The sequence below is a fragment of the Parasteatoda tepidariorum genome, chromosome 6 (genome assembly GCF_043381705.1).
Source record: "Parasteatoda tepidariorum isolate YZ-2023 chromosome 6, CAS_Ptep_4.0, whole genome shotgun sequence".
Classification (NCBI taxonomy): Eukaryota; Metazoa; Arthropoda; class Arachnida; order Araneae; family Theridiidae; genus Parasteatoda; species Parasteatoda tepidariorum.
In genome coordinates this window covers 19,487,806-19,513,244 of record NC_092209.1, presented here as the reverse complement: position 1 = coordinate 19,513,244, position 25,439 = coordinate 19,487,806, and the positions used below count along the sequence as shown (strand labels likewise).

General features: G+C 28.3%; 1 protein-coding gene across 4 annotated transcripts in view; it reads right to left on the bottom strand.

Annotated features, from left to right (window-relative positions):
- The window catches only part of LOC107452970 (non-structural maintenance of chromosomes element 3 homolog), a 28,673-nt gene extending 3,658 nt beyond the window's left edge, over positions 1 to 25,015 (bottom strand). Inside the window, exons 1-13 of one of the 4 annotated variants that reach the window (XM_043053696.2) lie at positions 24,951 to 25,015; positions 23,511 to 23,594; positions 19,784 to 19,855; positions 16,636 to 16,749; positions 15,712 to 15,798; positions 12,377 to 12,469; positions 9,819 to 9,878; positions 8,426 to 8,482; positions 6,200 to 6,263; positions 4,766 to 4,848; positions 2,091 to 2,191; positions 1,771 to 1,853; positions 820 to 862 (exon numbers count right to left, since the gene is read on the bottom strand). In XM_043053696.2, the coding sequence (XP_042909630.1) occupies positions 820 to 862; positions 1,771 to 1,853; positions 2,091 to 2,191; positions 4,766 to 4,848; positions 6,200 to 6,263; positions 8,426 to 8,482; positions 9,819 to 9,878; positions 12,377 to 12,469; positions 15,712 to 15,798; positions 16,636 to 16,749; positions 19,784 to 19,855; positions 23,511 to 23,588 (935 nt within the window). In that variant the 5' untranslated portion in view covers positions 23,589 to 23,594; positions 24,951 to 25,015. Of the gene's footprint in view, positions 1 to 819; positions 863 to 1,770; positions 1,854 to 2,090; positions 2,192 to 4,765; positions 4,849 to 6,199; positions 6,264 to 8,425; positions 8,483 to 9,818; positions 9,879 to 12,376; positions 12,470 to 15,711; positions 15,799 to 16,635; positions 16,750 to 19,783; positions 19,856 to 23,510; positions 23,595 to 24,725 lie in introns of all 4 variants that reach the window. The other 3 variants (XM_043053695.2, XM_043053694.2, XM_043053697.2) reach the window with 3 other exon arrangements.
- Between the last annotated feature and the right edge of the window lie 424 nt (positions 25,016 to 25,439).

Genomic DNA, 25,439 nt, shown 5'->3' with positions numbered 1-25,439 from the left:
ACACACACATATTCAACACATGAAATAATATATAAAAATCTCGAGCGAGAGAACGTTCAAAAGTCCGTGTTCTCATTTCAACTTCTTCGAACCAACTCCACATCTCCTCTCCCAAAAATGGCCCCCACTCGCCAAGATAGGCGCGCTTAATTCCATAAGTGTTATAATTTATTTCTGTCTCTGTTTATTAAAATGAAGAGTTAATAATCTTACGGAATTGAAATCTTACTTCATTTTTATTATACCATCAAAAATTTTTGGTGGCAAATTTTTATATAAACATTAGTGTTCTAGCACTATATTCAAAAAAATTTGTATTTTTGCAGAAAATTAAATACTTTTTAATTATTAGAAATCATTGAAAAAAATATTTGTTCATTAAAACAAAGACAAATTTTTCTAAAATATTTTCAGTTTAAACAATTCAAATTTTTTTTTATTTTTTAAGAAAAAAAAATTCTTTGTGTTCAGAAGCTATCACAGTCCGCTGGTTGTCAACCCAATTTATGCTAAAAAAACATAACTAGGAGCACAGAAAAGTCTCCCAATAGTCTCCATTTCCTGAAAATAGTAGCTTTTTTAACATTTTCAGGCAAAAAAAGTTGTTATAGTCATCTCAGGTCGAAAATAGTTGCATTTTAGTTGTCTGTGGCAACCCTGCTATAAGTACTAACGAAGAGAAGATTTAATGGCAGTGTTTTGCAAAGTTTAAAAAACAAAATAAAGCATTTAAAGGCAGCTAAGAATTCAGGTAAGGCAACAATAATAAAAATTAATAAGTTTTCAAAGCATAAGCAGTCAAAAATAAAGAATTCATACTTGAGATCAATATGAAGTGGTTTTAAGGCATTAGTCAGTTCATCTAGAAAGGAGAGAAAAACAAAATCATTTTTTTTAATAAAACATATTCACACAACATAACTAATACTAATTTTCTGAACAATGCAAAATATACAATAAAAATTGCAGCTGATAACATAAGAATTAATACAACAATATTTTAAGAGCATTAAGCATATTCTGTTTTATGAACTTACATATATTATTCATTTCCATAAAGATAGAAAAATGACAGAATATTACAGGTCACAAAAGTTACAAATTTGAAAAAGGATTACAAAAGTCACAGATCGTGTTAAAAACATCCACATTTGAAAAGCAATGTGAATATGGCCAAAGCAATGATAACTGCAGAGAAACCATCAGAAATCGCCTTGAATACATGATGGAAATTCACATTTATAAAAAAATATTTTTAAAAAATAAAGAAAAAGAAACAACATGTGAAAATAGCTATAAAAGAAATACCGACACTTAACCAGCAAAAAAACCATTAGTAAATTACATATATTTGCGATATAGTCATCGCGAATTAATCGTGTCTAAAAGAGATAACTCAAATGCAAAATTTTTGTGTCATAATAACGTCCAAAATTAAAAACCATACAGAAATGGCCAAAGAAAGATTGAAAAATTATGTGCATTTGAGACAGAATTACATGTCAAAAAGTAATAAGTTTCTTCATTTAATTAAAATTGATAGAAAATAAGGAAAATAGGTAGTGCTTGTCTGTAATGCATTAGAGGTTAAAATTAGCAAAAAAAAAAACTCTAGCAAAGTACACTTAAAACAAGGTTTATCTCAATTAATATTTTTGTTGTGAACAGACAAAAAGACAAAATAAAATTTCATTCTATTAAATGCAAAATAACTGGAAAGCATCACTTTAAAACAAGCATTTAATCAAAAAAATTATTTATTCAAGTTACCATCTGTAATCGATCCTTCATTCATAAAAATGACGGTCAGAAGATAGAAGAGCAAACCACGTTTTTGAAGTTCTGAAGAAGAACTGAAACAAAAGATAAATGTAATAAATATATATTTGAAAATAGTATAATAATTCATTTTTAATACAACTTTTTGTAGTAAATGTTATCGAAAGTATTGAAAAATTCTATTTTTAAAAGTTAACAATAGACTCTTCAAAATTTAGCTTCAATCCAATAATGATAAATAAATAATTTTACACAAATAAATATATTTTCTTATTTTATTACAAAATAATTGTATTAATGATTATACTTACAGGTCAATAAATTTTTGGATACCAAGGTCGGGCTTTAGAACATTTATCAACATGAATTCACCTTTTCGTTTTTCACATTTAACTAATTCCATTCCATAAGTCTGAAAGAAAAAAATGGTAATTACACTACTGTTTAAATTTCAGAGAATTTTCGTAGTTTGTAGATTATTTCTAGAATCATTGGAATAAATTTAATTAAATTTGGTATGATAGATTGATAAAATATAAACAAGATAATAGTCAGCGTTCTCCCCGCGTTTTTAGAAGGCCGGCTGGCTACTTACCCTTTGATCCCAATAAATGAGCCCTCTTTGCCAATATAAACTGCCTATTTATTTATATTCCATTTTAATAAAAATTAATTCGCTGTTTAAATAATAACTACACACTGGTAAAATTACCTGTGTTAATAGATTTAATTCAGATTACTATTACAAATATTTACTTTGTTATGATTATTCTCAACTAGTTGAATTTTATAAGCTTCTTTTTTTGGGGGAGAGGATACTAATAAATTTTCAAAGTGATTTTTAAATTTTAATATTTTTTTAAATAAATATCTTTTTTAAAGAAAAATGAAACTTTAAATTTTCATTTTCTCATAATTTTCAGTTAAAATTAGAGAAAAAAGTTTTCAAGTTGTTTATCAATTAATAATTTTTTTTATTTTTAGTTTACTTTTTTGAGAAAAAAATTTTTTGCTGTCATTGTTTTTTAAAATGTTTTTAATTATTTGCCTGAAAACTGCAAATTCTTCTCTTATATTGACAATGAGAGAGAATTACTTTTGAAATATGCATATAAAATAGTATAAGAGAGTAATTTAAAAATTATTCATGATAAAGCTTAGATATTACATAATATTAGATATTACATTTTGATAAATTCTTACAGTGTTAAATGAGTGTGCCTTCAAAACTCAAAGTGCCCTTTTTTGAGAGCAAGAGCCTTGCCCCTTTTTTATACCTAGAGTGAACTTTGTAATGGTTATAATAGACATGCATAATCATGCATCACGAGTTAAAAGGCATGAAATAGTTTTTAGAGAAGCAAGTAAAAAAAAGGGTTGATAAAGGATATCACCCCTTCCATTTCATTTTTAAAGATACAGGATTGCCAACCCTTAAACAACAGCAAGAGGAGTATTTACAAAAATTAAGAGGAACACTTTGGGGAGCACACTTAAGCTTAAGCAAAATATTTAAACAGCAAAATAAAACAAAATTTAAGAATAAAAGTTAAATATTTTCAATACATTTATTTGATAAAAACCTTTACATCAGAAGCCTATTTGAACTGAACAGAAAATATTAAAAACTATGCCCTGAGGCAGAATCGTAGCGACACAGAGACATTGTTGCAGAACATTAAAGAGTTCTTGCAGAAACATTTTTTATTTGGGAAGTGAAAAATTTTGGTTTTTTTTTTATCTGCAGAATTTTATGAAATATATTTTTCTGCACAAATTTTTCCCCGTTTCTGTAGAATTATTTTCAAAAAATGCCTTTCTTGCATATGAGGTGGAAAAAATGCTTGTGATTTTTTCTCTACTTTCTTTTGAGAATAAAAGAAAAAAATCCGCAATGACTGGCTTTAGTTAGAATTTCAGTTTGATATTATAAAAAGTATCTCTTAATAGCAAAAATTTAAATAGAACCAGAGAATATTGCCAATAATATTAGAATATGTATTCATTCATATGTAGATTAAAAAAATTCTTACATTTATAATTAAAAAAAAAATATATATACTGTTCTATTCTCTACATGAAGGGTTTTTTTGTAAACAGAAAACACTTTTTTATTTTAAATTACTAACATAGATATTTGCTACTATTGAAAATGTCTACTATTGAGAATTATCGTAGAAAGCTCGAAAAAATTCTGCCACAGAGCAACTATGATAGATAAAATGAAAAACTATCATAAGAAAACTAGGGTTATTATATTTAAAATATTAAATAAAAATCAAGTTACAAACAGTAGATAAAATTTTTATAACAACCTTTTTATATTCACATATTGTATTCAAAACTAAACCATTAGTATTTTAAGGATTATTTAGCACCATTTTATTAAATACCGTGGACACTCGATTTTACATTGCCCTTTCGTACGTTATCATGTTCCCTGCATCATTTTCTGTTGATCCATGGAAATGGCCAGTAGCATTAACGTCAAATTTTCTTGGATTTTACGTACTCCTTTTTAGAAAATTCCTGCTTTGTATGCTTAAAAAAATTACTGAACAATTCTATTGAAAGATTTTTATTTATTTATTGCAAATTTTTATGCATTTTGAATAGGTTATGATAGAAAGTTCATGACAATGTGGTTAGATTTCATCATCCTAGGAAAAATAAAAACAAATATAAATGACAATGAAAGTTGGAAAATTGCTGATTTGCAAAAAAAAAAGTTTAGGCTTGGTGCACGAAAGAGAGAGAGAACTTGAAAAGAATTTACAATGTGGAAAAGGTGGCTGAGTTTGAAAACACCATTTGGCCTTGTAATAAGCTGTAAAGCTCAGGCAGAGAAACCTGTCTTTGAAGATTATAACATGGATATGTATAACAACTTGTTATTCTAGGTATATTTATTAAAAAATAACAGCTTTCTGCTAAAATAAAAGGGTCAGCACAACACAATTGTTGAGCTTAAAATTATATTTAATACCTTTTTGAGAACAACACTAGCTTCATGGATTACCTCTTTATAAGAGTTACGTCCAGATCCTGCAAATACATGCTTTTGTAAATCTAGAAAGGAAAAAAAAAATTTATAAAAAATATTTCTTTTTACAAAACATGCTTTTAATTGCTAGTTGAAAGAATAATTATTTCAAGACTGAGAGAACTAAGTTTCCACTCAATTTCAAGAAAAAAATTCCTTGTCTTTTCCAGGTATATCAGGAAAATTTGAAAATCCAGACCATATTTTATCGATACACTGCAATTTTCACCAGAAAACTTCTTTTTTATTTTTTTATTAGTAATGTTAATATTAGATTTTGTGAGGAGAAAAAAACATCATTCAGTAAGGTTAGAAGGTTCACTAAAATGTGAAATTTTTACAATAAATAATTTTAATAGATTTTAGAATTATTTAACTCTAATCTCAATAACTGATAACAGTTACTGACAATTATGAGAATGGTTATTTTCCAGGTATGATATAAGATTTTTTTAGGTTTTTTTTTTTAATAAAAAAAATGCAATTTTCCCCAACTATTCACTGCTTTTTAGAATCAAAATAAAATTCCTTGACAATTCCAGGTTTTCCCAGGCCCATGGCCTAAACTATATTGCTCAAAGTCATTATTTTTTTAAATCAGAATTTAAAAGTGCTGTCCTTGATTTCATGTTTACTTTTTTACACTCTACTTTCTTTTACCTGAATGTTGATGGGTATGATGAGGCTGCATTCATATGACTTTTATTGAGGTACTTTTTAATGAGATATAATGTGGTTCCAGAATTTGAATGAACATATTACTAATTTTCATTTTGATCTTAAAAAATTTTTTTTATTAAAAAAATTTAGTATAATCTACTCATATACCAACAAATTGAGGGATAACTTTACAAACATTTCAAGTAAGGGAGTAACTGTGTCAGAAATAACAATGATTTTATTTACTCAATGATTAGTTTATAATAATTTCATGATAATTTTAGGCATTTAGGTTAGAAATATTAACTATTTTTGACATATTACTGATTATAATTAATAATTACTAATTCATTTCATCAAATATTTGGCTGGTAAATGTCAAAAAAAAAAAGAAAAAAGATATTTATAAAAAAAATCAGATAAAAATTAAATCTACATTTTCTTTATTTTCCAAGTTTGGACTGATGTGCAGGCATTGTTAAAGAAAATTATAGGATAATTTTTATTATTTTTTTTCTGTTCTCTAAACTGCAAGAAATTTAACCATCCTCTTTCCTTAAAAAAAATAATAATACAGTTAAAATTACTAAGCATAGAGTAAGTTTAAGTAAGAATAATTAACATGGAATAAAAAGTAACTTTGTTCGGACTGGACAAAAAATTTGACTGTAACATTAAAGAAACAATAAAATTAATAATAGAGAGGTAACTACTGACCAGTTTGCTTTATCGCATATTTCTTTTGATCAGCAACCAAGAGGTAATAAACACATTTATTTACCTAAAAATAAATAAATGAAATATAATCATTTTCCTCCCTTTTTAATTAATGAATCAACTGTTTAAACAAAATTTAAATTAAGAAAAGATTGAAACGATAAAATCTATAAAATGCGTACAAACTTATACACATCAGAAAAGTAAGTAGTTTAATTTCTAACAGAAAACAAATTGGTAACTAATCTAATTAACTAAGGCTAATTCAGGCTAAGGTAACTACATATAATTTTCCGAAGTTCAAATTCACAATACATAAGATGCATCTAAAATAATTAATGATAACATAGTTTATATTCATCTGACTTAACTTTTTTAAAAGTATGAAAAACTAAAACAATTTTATAATTTATGAAAGGAATTTGCAAAAGTCAGACCATGACATGTTTATAATAAATCCATATGCCAATATATGGTATAAAAATAATTGTAAAATGTATGGTTAAAACAAAACCTTGTGAACTACTGAAAGTGTAACATACCAACAAATTTATAAAAATGCTCACATAATTACATTTTCATAATTATTTAGCCGAGTTAGTCGTAGATCTCATCTGATTGTGTATAGTTAAGGAACTGCTTTTTAAAACACAAATTTATTTCAAAATTTCATGAAAATACACAAAACAAATTTTTTCGAAAAGTACTTAATATGTGTTAAACTCTCTCTCTCAGTGGCGCGACAGCCCTAAGAGGGCCAAGGCCTACTGTGCCCATCTCAGTTTAATATGTGTTAAATCTAAGAATTAATTAAAAAGTCAAAGAAATTCTAAATGTTATCACTTCTGAAAAAAAAAATACTTAATAGGCAAAATACATAAATATATTATATTTAATGTTGTATTTAAATGAAAAAAGATGTTTGAAAGAAAATGAAGCATCAGAAATATAATAGGGTTAATAGTTAAATAATTCAGTGGTATATAGGAATATAAGATGTGCATATGTAACCGATAAACAAATTCAACTGAGAACATTTAAAATAAATGTAAAGTTGTGCTGTGCTTAGATAGATGCAGGCAAAACAGAAGAATGCAATATAATTTCTAATGGTGGAAAGTGATTGTATCATTCCATTACATTCACTTCGAAACATCTGGGTACACAAACTGCTACAATGTTACAAGTATTTGGATTAAATCTAATCACTTCACCAATCAGCAGAGATCACAATGCTTGCTTACCCCAATTCACAGTAGATCTGATGTATCAGGGGTCTGTCCAGATATTTTGTGAAGGGTCCGTTTTTGTAAAATTGTGAAAAAAATTACTCGTAACTTGTGAATATAAAATAAACGTTAAGTCACATTATTTCAACCAGGGTCTGCTTTTGTAAATTTGTGCAAATAGGGTCCGTTATTGCAAAAAAAAAATCAAGGAGTTTTTAAATTGTAAAGACATACAATTATGCTCAACACTGTAAAATTATAATTAAAAAAATTAAATTTTAAAAAGTAGCTACTAAATAAGCAATGCAACATATAAATATTTGGTATTTAGCCTATACTGCTGAACACAGAATATTAATTTCGAATGAATAAAGGAAGAAGCGTCTGCCGAAGACAAAATTTAGTTAATTTACATCTGTCTTTCTCCCCCCGCCCCCATTCCAGGGAAGGGTTTATTCGATTAACAAAACAATAATGAAGATAAACAAATTTGTGAAGGGTCTGATTAAAAGAAAAATCATTTTGTGAAGGGTCCGTTTTTAAGTTGAAATATTTTGTGAAGGATCTGTTTTTATGAAAAGATATTTTGTGAAGGGTCCGTTAACGGACCCAAATTTCTTCTAAACAAACCCCTGTGCATGCTCTTCATAAAAACTTTCATACTGTTTGTTCACAATTGATTGTCCTAAACAGTGTTAATCATATCTCCACATTATGCTCACTTTTTGCCACTAAAAATTTTATGACTGAGTGTTGCTCTGTTCTGGGTGCATCCATTTTAGCTATACTTTACATTCACTTTAAATGCTCTAAACTCGTTATTCAGTTATATCGAATCTACACTGCACTCTTCCTCCCTTGAATGTGTCCAACTGTTGCTAAATATTTCTGATGTTCTTGCAACCCTTTTAATCACAAGAAAAGCTTCATATTTTACTATAAATATGAATAAAAATCATGTTAAAATTAGATAATAAAAAAAAATCCAAATACTCACCAAACTACACATATCTCTAGACTGCAATGATTTGTTAGAAGAAACTGATTTATTAAGCTGAAAGAAGAAACAAATAAAAGCATTGAATATAAATGTATTAAAAAAAGGTAAAAACAGAAATGTGCATTTTTGAAAAATAATAAAGCTAAAAAAATATGCAAAATAATATATTTGTAAATATTTATATTGAATACTTAACGTGTATATAATCGCAGCTTAAAAATTTTAGAATTAATAAGTGGGTTAACATAATAAAACCCTTCAATAAATTCAGTCTCATTTTGATAATGTTGTATATCAAATAGGTTCCTTGTAAAAATGCAACTTTTTTTAAAAGCAGAGCATGATACTTAGATAAAATCTGTTTGTAAAGCAGTTATTTTTTTGACAATTGAAATGTTTAATCACTCAAAAAATAACTTAACATTAACACACAAAAATGATTTATATTTAAAAGGCTTATTTCTTCTCAATTGTGCCAGAAGAAGGATTAACAGGGCAAAAGTTTGCATCAATACAATTTAACACAACAATATGAAATGAATTATTCATGGAGTTTTTCAACAACTTTATTAATTTTTTTAATTGTTATAAATTAGAAGAATTGGCAATAATTTCTGGTCGAAGGTATTGACATTATTATTTTACAGTATGACATAAAAACTGTTAATAATCCCTATGTGCGATTAATTTATCAAATGCAGTCTCATGATAAGAAATGAAATAAGAAAATATTACAGACTAAGTTTAAAATAATGGGTTGTTGTTCAGTCTGACTCTATTAAAACATAATTCTGAACACACACACAAAAAAAAACTCTTGAAAGTATGAGACTGGCGTCATATAGCGTCGATTTTTGCATAATTAGGTCTAAAATAAATAAACTGTTAAATAACAAACTGTTTTACCAAATGAAACAGTAATGTGTAAGAAGTAAATTAAAATATCAGCTGAATTGGCATTTTACAAGAAATTTTTAAGCTTTTTTTTTTTCAGATTTAAAATTTGTGATAATTATTTATTATTATAATAATGCAAAATATCTGTAAAATATCTTGATTTAACAAATTTAAATAAATTATTTGATCATTATTTTGCATTAGATATTACGCGAGGCTTAATATTGCTTTAAATTAATCAACTTTATTGTCAAAAATTATCAATATAACAGGACTTTTATGTATGACAATCTAAATTTAATTCCCAACAATTCAATGGCTGAATACTGAATAACAAATATTCAGTCCACAGCTTTCATTAATTCATAGTTAGATACAAGTCCATTCACAATGTATAACTTTAATGTTTTGTTTTAAAATTATAACAATAATAATAAACAAAGAAGTAACAAAAAGAACAATAAACAAAGAAAGTTTTGAGACTTCAACTTACTGAACTAGACACATTTCTAGACTTTAAAGTTGTTCTGCTAGAAGGACTTGGTGAAAAATCCTGCAATAAATGTATTAAAAGTTACAATTTATATATTCTTACACACAATCAGGGTATAGATTTTGCGTGGAAGAAATTAGATAAAATGGAAGAAACTAAAAATGACCAATACATTTGCATAGCAACAATTGTTATAAGAATCGCTTAAATTTAAACAAATTTAACCAGCTAATACAGTAACAAAAGGTTAGGTATTTCAAATTAATTATTATAATTTTAAAAAAAAAATACTTTCATATTATTTATTTCAGTTTAATACAAAATTTCAAAATCTTTATTTCATTATTTAAGACACAGTTAATATACTCATGCTTAACGGTATTTAATTTTAAGATTAGTATACTATTTTTAACAGTAAATTGAATAGTTTTTCGTTAGATTTAAAAAATTACGTTTTTTTTTTAATACTTTTTTCCATTAAATATAAAAAGACACTAAATTGATGTGATTTTTAAAAAAATTTAATAAAATTTTTTTTGAACTGTTGCTTTTAGTTTCCACATATTTAGATTGTTGTTACTTTACGTCGCACTAGAGCTGCACAATGGGCTATTGGCGACGGTCTGGGAAACATCCCGGAGGATGATCCGAAGACATGCCATCACAATTTTGATCCTCTGCGGAAGGGATGGCACCCCCGCTTCGGTAGCCCGACGACCTGCGCGCGAAGTCGAGCACTTTACGGTAGCACAGTTTAACGAGGACCAATACCGCACACCCTCGGTCCCTACGCAGACTGATCCAAGTGGTCACCCACCCGCACACTGACCGTAGCCAGTGATGCTTGACTTCGGTGATCTGCTGGGAACCGTGTCTTAACGATCAGTCCACTGCGGGACCCACATATTTAGAATTGATATATTAAAGAATTTGGAAATTAGTACTCTTACATAAACCAGACTGCAATTTTAATATGTTTAAAATTCCAGTATATTGTTAAACAAATTTTGTGATTTGAAAGAAAGACGCTTTAAAATTCTGTGTTGTGAAATGTGTTCAAAATATATATATTGTTATCATCAAGTTCAAGGTGTCAGAAATGGAACTGTCACATGACCAGATTAGAACCATCATTTACTTCCAGTTATGTTGCATAAAGTCAGCTATACAGCCAGAGCTATACAGCAGTACAGCCAGAGCCGTTCTTAAGGGTCCGTTCACTGGGAGAGGTTTTGTTGGTCTCTCCTAAACATTTTCTTATGTTTTTTTTTTTGTTTCTGTTTGCAAATAATTCAATAATATTAAAATTAGTTTTCTTAAAAATAAAGAGAGAGAGGTTTTTTTGTTTTTGATTCTTAGTTTTTTTAAAAATAAAGTTGTTGTTTTTTTTAAAATTTAACTAAGTCATAACTAAGTCATAACTGAGAACATTTAACTAAGAAAGCATAGTCTTTAATGCACTTTAACTGCAACATGAGGTTATACATCTTTTTCAGAGATCGTCAATAAGAGCTCTCTAAATACACACAAATGTCTTGAACATATTTTAATCTATAGTTCGTCTACATTAAGAACCCCTCCCACACACATACACAAAGTCTGAGGCGGTCTGTTGTTATGGAAATAAGAATAGTGCATTTCAGGCAGGGTAGCTTCTCTTCCCTCTAGGGGTATCATAATAGACCAAAGAAAAAGACTTTCTCTTGCGGACCCGAGCCAAACCTTGTCCTAACCAGTGACGCCACACCACTACTTGAAATAGTTATACCTCATTACCATGTTTCCCGGCTCGTACCCCCCAAAAACATCACTGGTACCAGAGCACCCGTCTAGGAGGTGCACTCAACATTCGGTGCAACCGCAAGGACCAGATGGCACTTACCAGGCTTATCAACGGCCACCTTGAGTCCCTTTCTTTCGAGGGTAGTATTAAAATCTACCCAAACTGCCACAGGTGCCACAACATGCAGGCTTCTCCCCAACATATCCTGGACTGTCTTGGTCTGGACAAAAGGAACATTCCTAATAACCCACTTTTGGGGGCCGACTTTCTCCGGGTCATGAATTTCATGGACATTGTTTAGCCGTGCTAATTTTGGGGATAAGGAAGAAGAGGAAGATACCTCATTACCATCACTCCAGGTAAATGGCTAGGGGCTACTTCAGACATAGTATGTTTTTTTTTGTTTTTGGTATTTCCTTATTTGACCTTTTCCACATTTGGTGCAGAGGTTTTGACGGTCGTTGGGAGAGGTTTTAGTGGTCTTTCCTAAAGGTTTTCCTCAACACTAAGTCCATGACAAAAATTATGTGCCACTTAAAAGTGATCGTAAATAGAGGAAGTGGCTACATAGAGGTGGTCTTTACTGGAGGTTTCACTATAATTAAATTATTGATGAATTTAGAAACATTTCATCAAATTTCGTGCATGAAAAAAAATTGAAATTATATAAAAAAGGAAAACATGCAGTTTAATGAAAGCATCTTTAAAATAAATACGAAATTAGTATATCCTTTTATTTTGATAATTTTTTTTTAATATTTATATAATGGCGAACCTCCTCAGAATCTGAATGATTTTTTTTTCTTGTTATTTTCCTCCTTTTTGAAGGGTTATTCTTTTCTTGAGTTGCTTTGATTCGACCAGGTGCCTTTAACAAAAAAGATTTATTTTTATATAAAGAAAAAATAATATTTTAAAAATACACAATATTTACACACACATTTCATTATCAAATATATATATATATATATATATATATTTNTTCCAGGTTTATATATATATATATATCACGCTACAGATAAATCTAAGGACACTAATACTGAGCAATATATTTTTTACAAAACATTCACGATAGTTTTTCAAAAGAAAATGTTAATCAATACTTGGAAAACTCAAGGTTATTTTATACAATCAAAGAAAATTAAATACAAAAACCAAATAGCACAACAAACTACAAATTTATCTGAACTGCAATAATTTTCATTTGTGATTAAAATTAAATGAACTTGACTGTAAAAAAAAAAAAATTTTATTTTTGAGTAAGATATGTAGTTGAGTACACATTCTTAAAATCTAAATTCTTACAGGGTGGCTACTCAAACCAGATTTCAAATTTCCCTGATTCTTCCAGGTTTTCCAGATAAAAATCTTAAAATGTCCAGGTTTTTGCTTCTTTTTTCTTATAAAGTATAGGATGTGTACAAGAAAAGTGTCTATATTATAAAATATTTTATTCAAAATAGTATTTTTTTAACATATCATCTTGAAAAAAAAAGATTATTTATTTATTTTTTAATGTTTTGGCAGAAAATTTTGAATCAAAAATCATATATTGGCCAACAAAAGAGTAAAATTAAATATTAATATATAGTTGGTTCTTAAAAAAAAAATTTTTCAAAAATGTGTTATATAAAAATTAGCATTAATGCAACAATNAAAAGCAAGATTTTTTATTTATTTTTTAATGTTTTGGAAGAAAATTTTGAATCAAAAATCATATATTGGCCAACAAAGGAGTAAAATTAAATATTAATATATAGTTGGTTCTTAAAAAAAACCCTTTTTTAAAAATTAAAATATGTTATAAGAGGTTAAAATGAAATAGAAAGAATTAGCATTAATGCAACAATTGTAACGATTTGTCGACAAACATTGCTGCTAGCGATTGTAAAAAAATGTGTGATTGGTTGGTTTGCTCAGAAAAAATAATTCACAGATTTCTTTGAAAGGGAGTAGAAAAGCTTTCAGAAAAAGAGTGCGATATAAAATCTATTATCATAAAATTATAACCAACAAATTTTTGGAGAATTTTATAAAGTTAAGAAATACAAAAACATTTTGTCAAAATAGAGAAAAACAATTACCACCAAAGCATCGGAACAAACTTAAGCCATAAATGGATTCAGCCCAAGGACAGAATTTAAAAACAGAAGCTAATATCCTAATCCCTTTCTCCACCTCCACCAGAATCTTTCCTAAATTCCCATAGCAGTCAAAAGTTAATTAGTAAAGTTAATTTAAATTAGTGAAATTAAAAAAAATCAAAGAAAAATTGCCAGCTTTCTTTAAAATTCCCTGATTTTTCCAGGTTTTTATCCACATTTCCCTGATATTTCCAGGTTTTTTCTAGTATAAAAAAATTCCCTGATAATTCCAGGTTTTCAAGGTGGGTGGCCACCCTGTTTTTAATAGTAGAAAATACCAATTCCATACAAGATGTATTTTAAATAACATACAATAAAATTTACAACAAAAAAATGATAAGAAATTTAAAAATTAGGTAGGTAGATACTTTATTTATGTCACACTAGAGCTGCACAATGCGCTACTGGTGACAGTCTGCAAAACATCCCTGAGGATGTTCTGAAGACATGCCATTGCAATTTTGATCCTCTGTAGCAGGGATGCTTTTAAAATTAGAAATTTTTAAATTATTAAAAAAAAAATGTTATCACTACAATTTCAACGGAAATTCTGTTTTTTTTTTGTATTTTAACTGATTATAATAAATAAAATATTTTTATCAGCTTTATATTTGAGGTTTGTTTATATGTAATACTTAGTTTTAGTTACATTCAAGAATAAGTAATAAGACTAGTAAAAAATCTATATTTAGATTAGAAGTGCACAATCTGCAGCTCGCCGAGTGTTGATGTGCAGCCAGCGAAAGCTTCTGAAACCAACAGTCAAAAGTATAGACCAGGATTATTGCATAAAACAGGTAGGATGGATGTTAGTTTCTAGGAATTTACAAGTGGTTATGCTGTGACCTTAGACCATCTAGCCCTCTCATTGTGGTCAGAAAGAATTTTAAAAAAAACTTTTCCTGAGGGAACAGTAACAAACTATGCAGAAAAAGATATAATAAATTTTCTTACTAACTATTCATTTATATATTTTTTTCTTAAAACCGAATATTCATATTAATAAATTAATATCAATTGTTATTTTTTCAACCAAAAGAGAAGCTAGTTGAGAAGGTGCACAGGGATGCATCTCTGACAATCCATCTCAATCAATATTTCCTAAGTTAATACAGTAGAGCGCTGATTATCCGAACGTCCAATTATCCGAACTATGTCCGAATTCGTTATTTTTCCCCTTCAAGCTTAGAATACTTTTTAACTTATCAACAATTTTTCTAAATTTGGAAGAATAAATAATATCCACTACATTTGATGACCATATTAAATTTGCATCCTTTTTTAGCAGTTTTCTTACAGTAGCCATACATACATTATTGTTATACAGTTAAACCTACGTACCTCTTTAGTCCTCTTCAACAGAAAATTATCTTCCAAGAATGCGAAAAGTGAGATGGGTAGTTAGCGCATAAATAATAATCATTTAAACTAGATTTTTAACAACTTTCCAATTATCCGAACCACGTTCGGTCCCGAGCAGTTTGGATAATCGGTGCTCTACTGTATTCATATCAATAAATTATATCAATTGCTTTTTCTTTCAACCAAAAGAGGGCGCCAGTTGAGAAGGTGCACAGGGATGCATCTCTGTGAGCCAATCCATCCCAGTTAATATTTCTTAAATTAATGAGACGTAATTGACTATGCAGTGCTATATCTTAAGAACTCTATGCTATAACTCTGGGAAGACTGATTATACAGCGTGATGAATAAATATATCATGAATGTAAAATTTGGGAAAGAAAAAACTGAGAAAGTTCGTTGTGAAAGATCATGGTAATGAAACCTACATTTAATAAAAGAAAGCAACAAAACTAAAACAAAGGAGGATGTTTAATTCTGCAAAATCCGTTGTGGTTTAGTTTCTGAATACAGAATTAAATGAAAAAAGAATCATAAATTAACAAATTACTCAGTTGAAAATTTTTGTAGCTTCTATCTGACAGAATAAGTAAAAAAACCTTACTTCATCAGAATCTGAAGTAGTATCTGATTCAGAAGTTGAGTTTCGATGCCTTCCATTAGACAATCTTAATGTTGACTGATCATTAATCTATATTTAAAGAATAAATATATAATTAAAATAAAGATTTAACATTAATTAACAATAAAAACAAAGAGAAAATATTCTTTACATTTATTATAGCAAAAATTTACAATTACTTGGCAAACAGAAACTTACATATCAACATTATAAATACTAAGAGTTCTCACTTTTCATGTTGAACTTAAAAATAAGCACTTTGTAACATTTTATAATAAGAACTTAAACACAAATTTTTGTTAACACATGTGCGTTATATTTTGTTTTAAAACATATGTTTTAAAAATAATTTAATACATAATCTTTAACTAAGTACCTTACTTTGTTGACACTAAATAATTACTATTTTGAATTTAAAACAATATTTCAATTCAAAAAGAAAACATTATTCAAGTAGATTTTTATAATTTATACAAAAAAATTTCACATAAAAATGTTTAATTAAATTGATGACTTGTAATCAACGATATAGTTTTTGGTTAAAATAGAACTAGCTTTTATAGCCTTTTTATCTTCCGGCATTTGAACCTTGTTCTCAGATTTGAGTTGACGTTCGTTAGCTTTTCTGAGAGAAGATTAAGTTTTAGAATAACTTGTTGGAGATAATTGATTATCATGAAAATTCAAACAAATCGTCATTTTCATTGCCCAACCATAAGACCGTATTTTTTACTATGAAAACATAATAATTACGGATAAATTGTAATAGTTGGCAGCTTTGAATAAGATTGCTTAATTATTAAATGCAATGCATTAAACATTTTCATAACAAATTGTAAAATATCTTTTTCATTAACATCTTCAAAAATAATAATTATTAAAATGGATATCTTATTCAACTATTACATTTGAGTCTGCAGCAGCTCTTGAAGTGCTTGGCCGTGAGGATAACCCAGACGGACCTGGGGTGCTCTGGATTGTAGAATTCTGAGTCTTACTTCTAAGTCGTTGAGTGGGCTCCTAAAATAAATAAAAATTTATAATTAAGCATCTCTAAACAAAATACAGTCGAACCTGTTTATCTCGAATCTCATAGGAAAAGCGAAAAATTCGAGATAAAGAGGTTTCGAGTTATACAGGTACTATAAAAAAATTAAATTTAATTTAACAATTCTATTAAAAGTGCTTTGTTTTTAGTAGAAAAATATAGATATTTCTTTAAATTAATTATACCACATAACAGTTTTTTAACATACATTTAACACTGAAAATAATTTTACAAGATTTTTGACTCATAATCTTATTTCTTACTATTATTCTTTTGAGGTTAGAAAGATTGCAAATTCCTCATAGATCGTTTTCTATAGTTCACTTTAAAACACTTAATTATCCTTTGATCCATTGGTTGCAATTTTGAGGTCAAAATGAATTTCTATTTTTAGCTTTCGTATATATGTTGAAAAGCTAACCCCTGGTGGTCACTACTCATTAACCCCTCACTTATTACCAGAATCATTGAATTCCTTTCTAGTTAAGGAAGTGCAGGGATAGTGATTGAAATTCAAAGAAACACCCCCAACCTGTTCATCCCTAATTCCTGAGGATTTACGAAATTCATCTCTGTCTACGAGTTCTACTGATAAGGAAAGTTTTGACATTTGTGCTTTATTATTAAAAATTCGTGAAACGGAGGTTTTGAAAAAAAAAATTCGACATAAACATAGAAAATACATTGATGTTAGACAGTAAATGTAAGGAATTTTAAAAATTTCGAGATATAGAGGTTTTCGAGATAAAGAGGTTCGAGATAAACAGGTTCAACTGTATTTAAATAAACAAAGCAATTTGAATATTAAAAATTAAATAAGTCAGTGTTAATAACCTGCCCTGGGAGTAAAACTTTAAATTAACTTGAACCAAATGAGATTTACACAGCAGGTTTCACTTAGATTTTAGGAAATAAATTCCATCTCTCAAATGCAACATTTTCAATATAAACAATAACACAACACATCAGTTAAAAACACACAATAATAACATTGTGGAGAAAATTAATGAATAAAACCTTAAAGAATGAAAAAATTAAAGTTACAAAATCATTATTATCCCTTTAAGAATTTCTACAACCATACAAACAAATATAGTATCTGTTTTTTTCCCCCTAAAATTTCAGAAGATTTTTTATGTTTTTAATATTTCATAGAAAAAGAAAAACAAAAAAAAAAAAGCTTGAAAATATTATATTCAGTTTTTTTCTTCCTTCCAGTTTTAGGCAACTTTCAATTTTCCTCGAGATTTCCTTGATTTTTTTTTTTTAAGTGAATTTCAAATTTTTTTAGATTTTCAGATTTTTCCTGTAGTATATAAATCCTGCTTATTATTTAAATCAAGTGATCAAGATGAACAAAAAGCATATACAGGGGTCTGTCTAGGTTTTCCTGACAGGTACCTATTTTGTGAAAATTTAGACGTAATTTGTAAAAAATTAAAAATTATATTAAGAAATCTACACAAAAATATGGATTTATCGTTTCTTAAGGGATACAAAAATGAAATTTTAAGAAAAAGTATTTTGTGAAACTACCGTTTTTCCTAAAATTGAATTTGTGAAACTACCGTTTTTCCTTAAGTTGAACTTGTGAAGGTACCGCTAAACGGTAGTAAATTCGGCCTGGACAGATCCCTGATATAAGTCAGTTAAAAACTATGAGCAGTCTAATAATTTTCAAATTAGTCATTAAATTGAGAAAAATTCAAAACATCAAGCAGTTTTAATAATTTTTGGGAAAATAAATCTTGGTGTTATTCACATTTACTCCAATTCTTAAAAATTTTTGAAATTGTGAATTTTAAAAATTCAAAACTAACTATTATGGTTGTAACATATTGTGCTACATTCACAACACATAGTTTTTTCTTTTTTTTTTCTTTAATTATGACAGTTGCTACAAATTGGAGTAAGTAAATAATATCTAAGACTTCTTTTCACAAAAATTATTAGATTTGCTTAAATTTTTTCTTTAAGTGATTACATATGACATTCCTTAATGGTGTAAAGAAAGTTACAAAATGGATTGGCCAATTAATATTCAAATTGTAAAATAAATTTTAAAAAAACTTAATACATAAGCAATGAAGGGATTTTATACTTTTCTCGAAATATAATTTCAATGAATAGGAGCTAATTACCGCAAAGGTTTTAGTTTAAATATAGTATGAGCTGGATTTCGGCATGCCATTAGAAAATGGGTTCTTTTCTAGGAAATGAAAGAAATATTGGCCAGATGCTTGATTATTTGGGTAGGCTTAATGAAACAATAAAAAAAGCCTAAATTTTCAAAAGCGTTTACATAAATAGTAAATATGCTTAAGAAGGAAACCTTTTTACAGTGACCAAGAATCAATTTATATGAGGGGGGAAAAATTAGTAAATGTATCTAAGTAAATATAAACTAAGTAAATGTAAAACTTAGTAAATGTAAAATAAACTTAGTATGATAGTTATGTAGAATCCTGCGATCCCTTTCAGGCAATACTATAAAATGGCACTAAACATGATTTTTCGCCAACAATGTAAAACTTAAACTATTTATCAAATATGTCGCGATTTTATTGAGGTTCTTAATTGAAATAACCTCCTTTTGATATTGTTTAAATATCATGAGACACTTAAGAACAAATTATACCAAACTGACAACAAATCATTACATATTGTAACGAATGCACATTTAATGTGAATTAAAACAAATAAAACGTAATTTTACAAAAAAGTTTAAACTAATTTTCTAAGCATATGTAATTTAAAAAAATTGTGTCACAGTTTATTATCACAACATTTTTATTTACAAGGAGGTTTCCATTTTTTGGTTTTGAAGAAAATGACTGAAATGATTTTACACAGGTATTATTTATACAATCTTGTACTCTTTATAAATTAGTACATTCAATGAAATCAAATAACTATTAAATTTAAAGTAAAAGTATCATACAATAACAATGTCAATGAAATACTTTACACTACAATAACTTTAAACAATTTAAAGTTAAAACTCACATCAGAATCAGAGGATTCTCCTTGTGTAGGGGAGCTGTTGGTTACTTGAGTAGATGCTCTTTGCCTCAAAGTCTAAAATTAAATGAAAAGGCAATTTAATATATGCAGCCCACACTATCTCAATTTCATATTAAACATTAATACAGTCGAACCCCGCTATAGTGAACCTGGGATATAGTGAACACTCGGATGTAGTGAACTTTTTTAGAGGTCCCGTCCGTATTCCTATTTAAAGATTGTTATTTTTAACGCTTATAGTGAACAGCTTAGAACTTGGAAACTCGGTTATAGTGGACTCAAATTTCATTTCTTTAAATATCTTTTTTAGTTTTCCATCTTTAAACTTGCAGGTGTTGGGACTGAAAATGAATGCATTCCTATAAAATGTGTCATATTACTCTCCTTTATGCTTATCACTTTTAACTATACTGTAATAAATGTCAAACAGATCATTTATCTTATACTCCCCTCTCCCTGACAAGCCTCGCTTTGTCTCTTTTCCCCAAACTTGCTCTACAACTAGTTAACTTGGCCACCTGCTGAATTTTTGGAATTTTCTTATCTGTTCAAACCATATTCTTTACAAATCACCCCTTGACAATCAAGAAGGGGAACAATTTAGCTCATTCTACAGCTGCTCTCTTCATATTCTTACATTATCTATGTGAGACAAGATTTTTATTTCAAAAGCAGTGAAAATGGCAAATTTTCTAAAGAGAAAAGCGTTTTCGATAGAGGACAAAGTTAAAATTGTAAAGCGTATTGAAGATGGAACCAATCAATTGACACAGAGTAAGGAATTTTCCTTGTCAAAATCTACAGTTTCAAACATTTGGAAAAATCGAAGTGCAATTCTTGCGGCATACGACAAAAACATGGCTTCGTTGAAAAAACTGCGTGGAGCTGAAAGAGAAAACGTAGAAGATGCTTTGTTAAGATGGTTCGAAATCTTGTTCAAAATGTAAAAATCTTGCATTCTTTGCACATTGTAGATAAGAAAATTGATGAACTCTATTTAAAATCAAATTGTGTTCAATCAAAAATCACAATTTTTTTTCATAAAAAGTGAAAATAAAACTAATATTTAGCGACGTAATTACTTTTTCCATCAATTTTTGCTTTATTATCTGTTAATTAGTTAATAATTTTTTAAATAACTTATGTATAATTGCAAAGCCAATTTTCAATCATTCAACTGCTTTATGCAAAAAATATTCCTCAAAAAATTTGGATATAGTGAACCATCGGTTATAGTGGACACATTTCTGAGTCTGCAGACGGTTCACTATAGCGGGGTTCGACTGTAAATGTTTTGCAAAATAACTCTTCTAAAAAGTAATGAATATAAATAAAACAACATAAATGGGATAAATGGAAATTAAATTTTAAAAAAAAAAATATCCGTAAAAATATGCATTTTGTGAAAGGAAAAAAAAAATATTATACTTTTCTAAGGAGCGGTAGTTTTTTAATAGTAAATTAATGAAATCATTGGTACGTGCTTACAGAGGTAAAATTTAAATCATAAAACATGTTGCAAAGGGTTTGTTTTTACAATAAAATAGGAGGGAAGCAGGGGCGGATCCAGAAATATTTCCTGGGGGGGTCATAGACTCAGATTCCCCCTTATGCCCTCTTAAATAATTTTTTAAATATTTTATTTCTTTTGTAAACTGTTAAAAAAATTATCACTTTTAATTTTTTCTCAATTTTGGGGAGAGTCATGACACCTATGACTCCCCCCCACTGGAGGGAAGGGAAGTTAACACAAATTTTTCCTTTACAGGCATTTCATTTATATTTTTATTTACTTTATTACAAGACTTTATCCAATTGATTTAACTAATGAAATAATTTTATTTAAAACTCATTGGTGACAATCTGCTGCTTGTTTACATTTTCATTTTAAAACAAGAAATTGATTTTGCATTCTTTTCTTGTTTAAGTAACTGCAGGGATGGGTAGCAAATTGATTTGCTTCATGCAAATAAAAAAAAAGTTTTTTTTGTTGCAAATTTTAGTCTATCTATTTTTACATTTTGATTTAAATTGTCAATCCCAATCTAAATCCCAATTTTACTTAATCAGAACTCCCTAAGATTTCTTTATGTTTAGAATCCTGTGACGATAGAAATTGATACGTAACAGCAAAGGCATCAACTGAATGCAGAAAACAGTGCTTTCCTTTAAGACAGAAAATTAATTGTTGTCCGTTCAATTCTTGATGACTGAAAGTCAAGTACAATGGACATAATCATGGTGAAAGTACAGCTGTGAGAAGCAGAGAACTCTTCACATTACCCCTTGCCTTAATGATAAAGGGATATAAATGGCGAATTTCAACATATTTTTTTTAAAAATTAAGTAATGAATAATAAAGAAACTTTTTGATGATGTTAAAAATTGCTGACAGTGAGGTAAAATAAGGATGTTTTGATAGTAGTACTAAAAAGTTTTCTGTGACAAATTTGAAACAAACAGCAATTACACTTTTGTTAATGCATACCTGACCATTACAAATAATATTTTCCTCGTGACAAATAATCCTTTTTTATCATGACATGTAGCAAAAAGTTATTTGCCTTAAACCTTATTTTTTTAAATCAATGCTCATGATTTTTTAAAAATTATTTGATCATCCTTACAGAAATTTTGCACACTTCCTCAATCTAGAATTGACTAGCAACTGAATGAAGAATTTCCTCTACTTTGGTCTAAACTTATTTTACAAAACAATATATTTCGTACTGAAGTTCAATTTTAAAGGGTAACTTGAGGCTGACACAGATTCAAATGCACAAGTACCAGCTTGTCTGGGAAGTAAAGGCACCCAGTGCATAATCATGACCATAATGCTATTGTCATACAATTAATCGCAAAATTCTGGAGCCTCCACCATCTTGACTTGGTCAACAATAATCTATTCTAAAATGATTTACTTAGCACATAGTGTAGATACTAACAATCTAAATTCAGAGAGTTTTAGACAAAAAAGTATATTAAGAATTCATTTAATCATACAAATTATTTGAAACATTTCATACTTAAAACATGCAGGAAACTAAAATGAAATATAACTACAGTCGAACTCGTTTATAACGAGCACAAAGGGACGGTAACATGTACTCGTTAAATCCGGGTGCTCGTAATAAACAGGTCCTTAAGGCAGGCGTGCAACCAGAAGAGGGTGGGGGGGGGCTTAGGAGGTCAAATTATTGAGTTTACTTAAAATTTAATTAATGATTACTTACTTTAATTACATTAATTAATTTAATTAAATACTTTTCTTAATTTAATGACAACTAACTCCCCGCGCATTTCTTATCTTTTTGAAAAAAAGATAAGACAGAAAGACTAGAAAGATGAGAAAAAAGATCGCAAGACAGAAAAATATTGCTCGCTAAAACCGGGTCTTGCTCGTTAAAAGCGACTTCTGTTCCATAGACTTAACATTGATCCAACCGAATATTCTCGTTTCCCTTGGTAAATCAAAGTTCTCGTTATAAACGAGTTCGACTGTATATAATATTAATATAAAAATTATTATATGTAGGAGTATTTTTAAATGCAAAAAGTCTCAGAGAATAAATATTTAAGAATATAAATTTTAAAAACAGAAAAAAATGTTGATTACGTGTAAACATATTTTGTAAAAGCTGAAAGCGAAAATTCATTTAAACTAAAATTAAACTTTTAATTCAGTAATACCTAAATATATTTTACTTACTCTATTAGTGGAATTCAGTTGAGGTGTTGATGTAGCTCTAGGGCCAGTGGATTTACGAGCTTTATTTCTCGAAGACATTTATTTCTGTAAGAAATTAGAAGTAAAAAAAAAAAAACATACAACATTTTGATATGAAATAACTTATATAATAAAAAAAATTATAAAAATGCAATTTTTAACTAAAAATTAAAAAATATATTGAAAACTTATTTATATTATGAAAAAAATTTTTAATTTTTAACTAAGATTAACTTTTACTACCATTATTAATTAAAATAAAAAAAAAATGCTGGGACGAAAATCTAAATCCTTTGATTCTTCAAGACGTTTCTTTTAAGATCTCTTATTAAGAAAATCAGGTCAACTACCAAGGCTCAATTTATTTATTTTTCTAAAAATCAGTTGATTTTAAGGGTTATTTGAAGGTGCCCCTTGATTCTCGCCAAGTTGTGATCGTGGTTGATCACCAAGATGGGCGATGTTGAAACCCTATCGTGATTTTGATTGGTTCAGATTTTAGCGTTATTTTTAAATGTTCAATGGTATACGTAATTTCAGAGGTACGGTAGTTCCACATTGGGTACCGACTGGTAAGGTTACTTTTGCTACTGGTCCTAAAAATGACTTCAGTAAATAAGATAAATCTTAAGTTTATGTACGATTTGAATAACGATGGAAAAAAAGCAGTGATTGACTTGCTTACTCCATTAATTTTTGCTTCGATTCAAAATGCATTTTAATGGGTTAATTAATTTTGCTTACGTTGAGTTCATTGCAATTTTATAAAGTTTTGGCCAATGTTTTGTTGAAATTTTCCGATGTTTTATTGAAATATGATTATTTTCTGGCTGCCATTCCTGTTACCACTGTGTTCCGAGCAAGCAGAAATGGCGCCAAACATAAGTCGCCAATTTCAGTATATTTTTACCGATTTTAATTATAATCATGATTAATCACATAAAAAACTCCCAAAAATATTTTATTACAGAAAACTGATATACAAAATTCTTTGCAATTTGTTGCTTATTATACAAAAATCTCGAATTTTAATTTTTTAAAGTTGATTTTAGTCCTGTTGGTCAGGGCACGGAGAGAATATTGCATGGAGATTCACGAATTAATAAAACTGCCTTTAATCAAAATACATGCAACATAGATTGACAACATGACAAACTCATCTCGATCGAAGAAATAACAGTAATAATAAAAACATACTATCTTAGAAAAGGTAACCAACAAGCACATTAAAAATCTCATACCAAAAAGATAAAACTAATCATACAGATACACCATCAATAAGATAAATCAGAAAAAATTATTATCAATTCTATTCGTTCTTATTCTTAGTGTAAAACATTGTTCAGATATTTCAATATTATCTCTCTATCACAGTTCGCGCTTATTATTTCCTTCAGTTTCACTTCTAAAAAAAATTTTTACCTTGAACTTTACAAGCTGCTTATTTCTGTTACATCAAGGTTTGCTGTATTATTTTTAAAAAAAAAAAAACTAAATGGCCAACCATAGATGGCGTTAGAAGTTGGAATTCACCGAGATACTTCCGGGCTACTACTTCGGCGTTCTTTCCTTTCGTTTGTCGACTAAACGATTACAAACGAATTCGGAACAAACATGCTATGTTGTTACTCAATTAATAACAGACAGTGATGTTTTACACAAATATAACCAAATTAGAGATAACACTCAAATCATGAAAATCCTCATGCTTTATTTTTGTTCTGATATTAATTTTCGTAAATTGGTTTAAGGCTCGCGACCTTTTAGAATTTACATTTAGAAAAATTTTAAGAATGGTGAAATTAAGCGTAAATTCAAACTCAAATCTCAATAATAAAACCACTTAGAATATCAATACTGTTTAAGCGACACTTTATAGAAAAGCCATAAGAGGAGGGATGTACCGGAAAA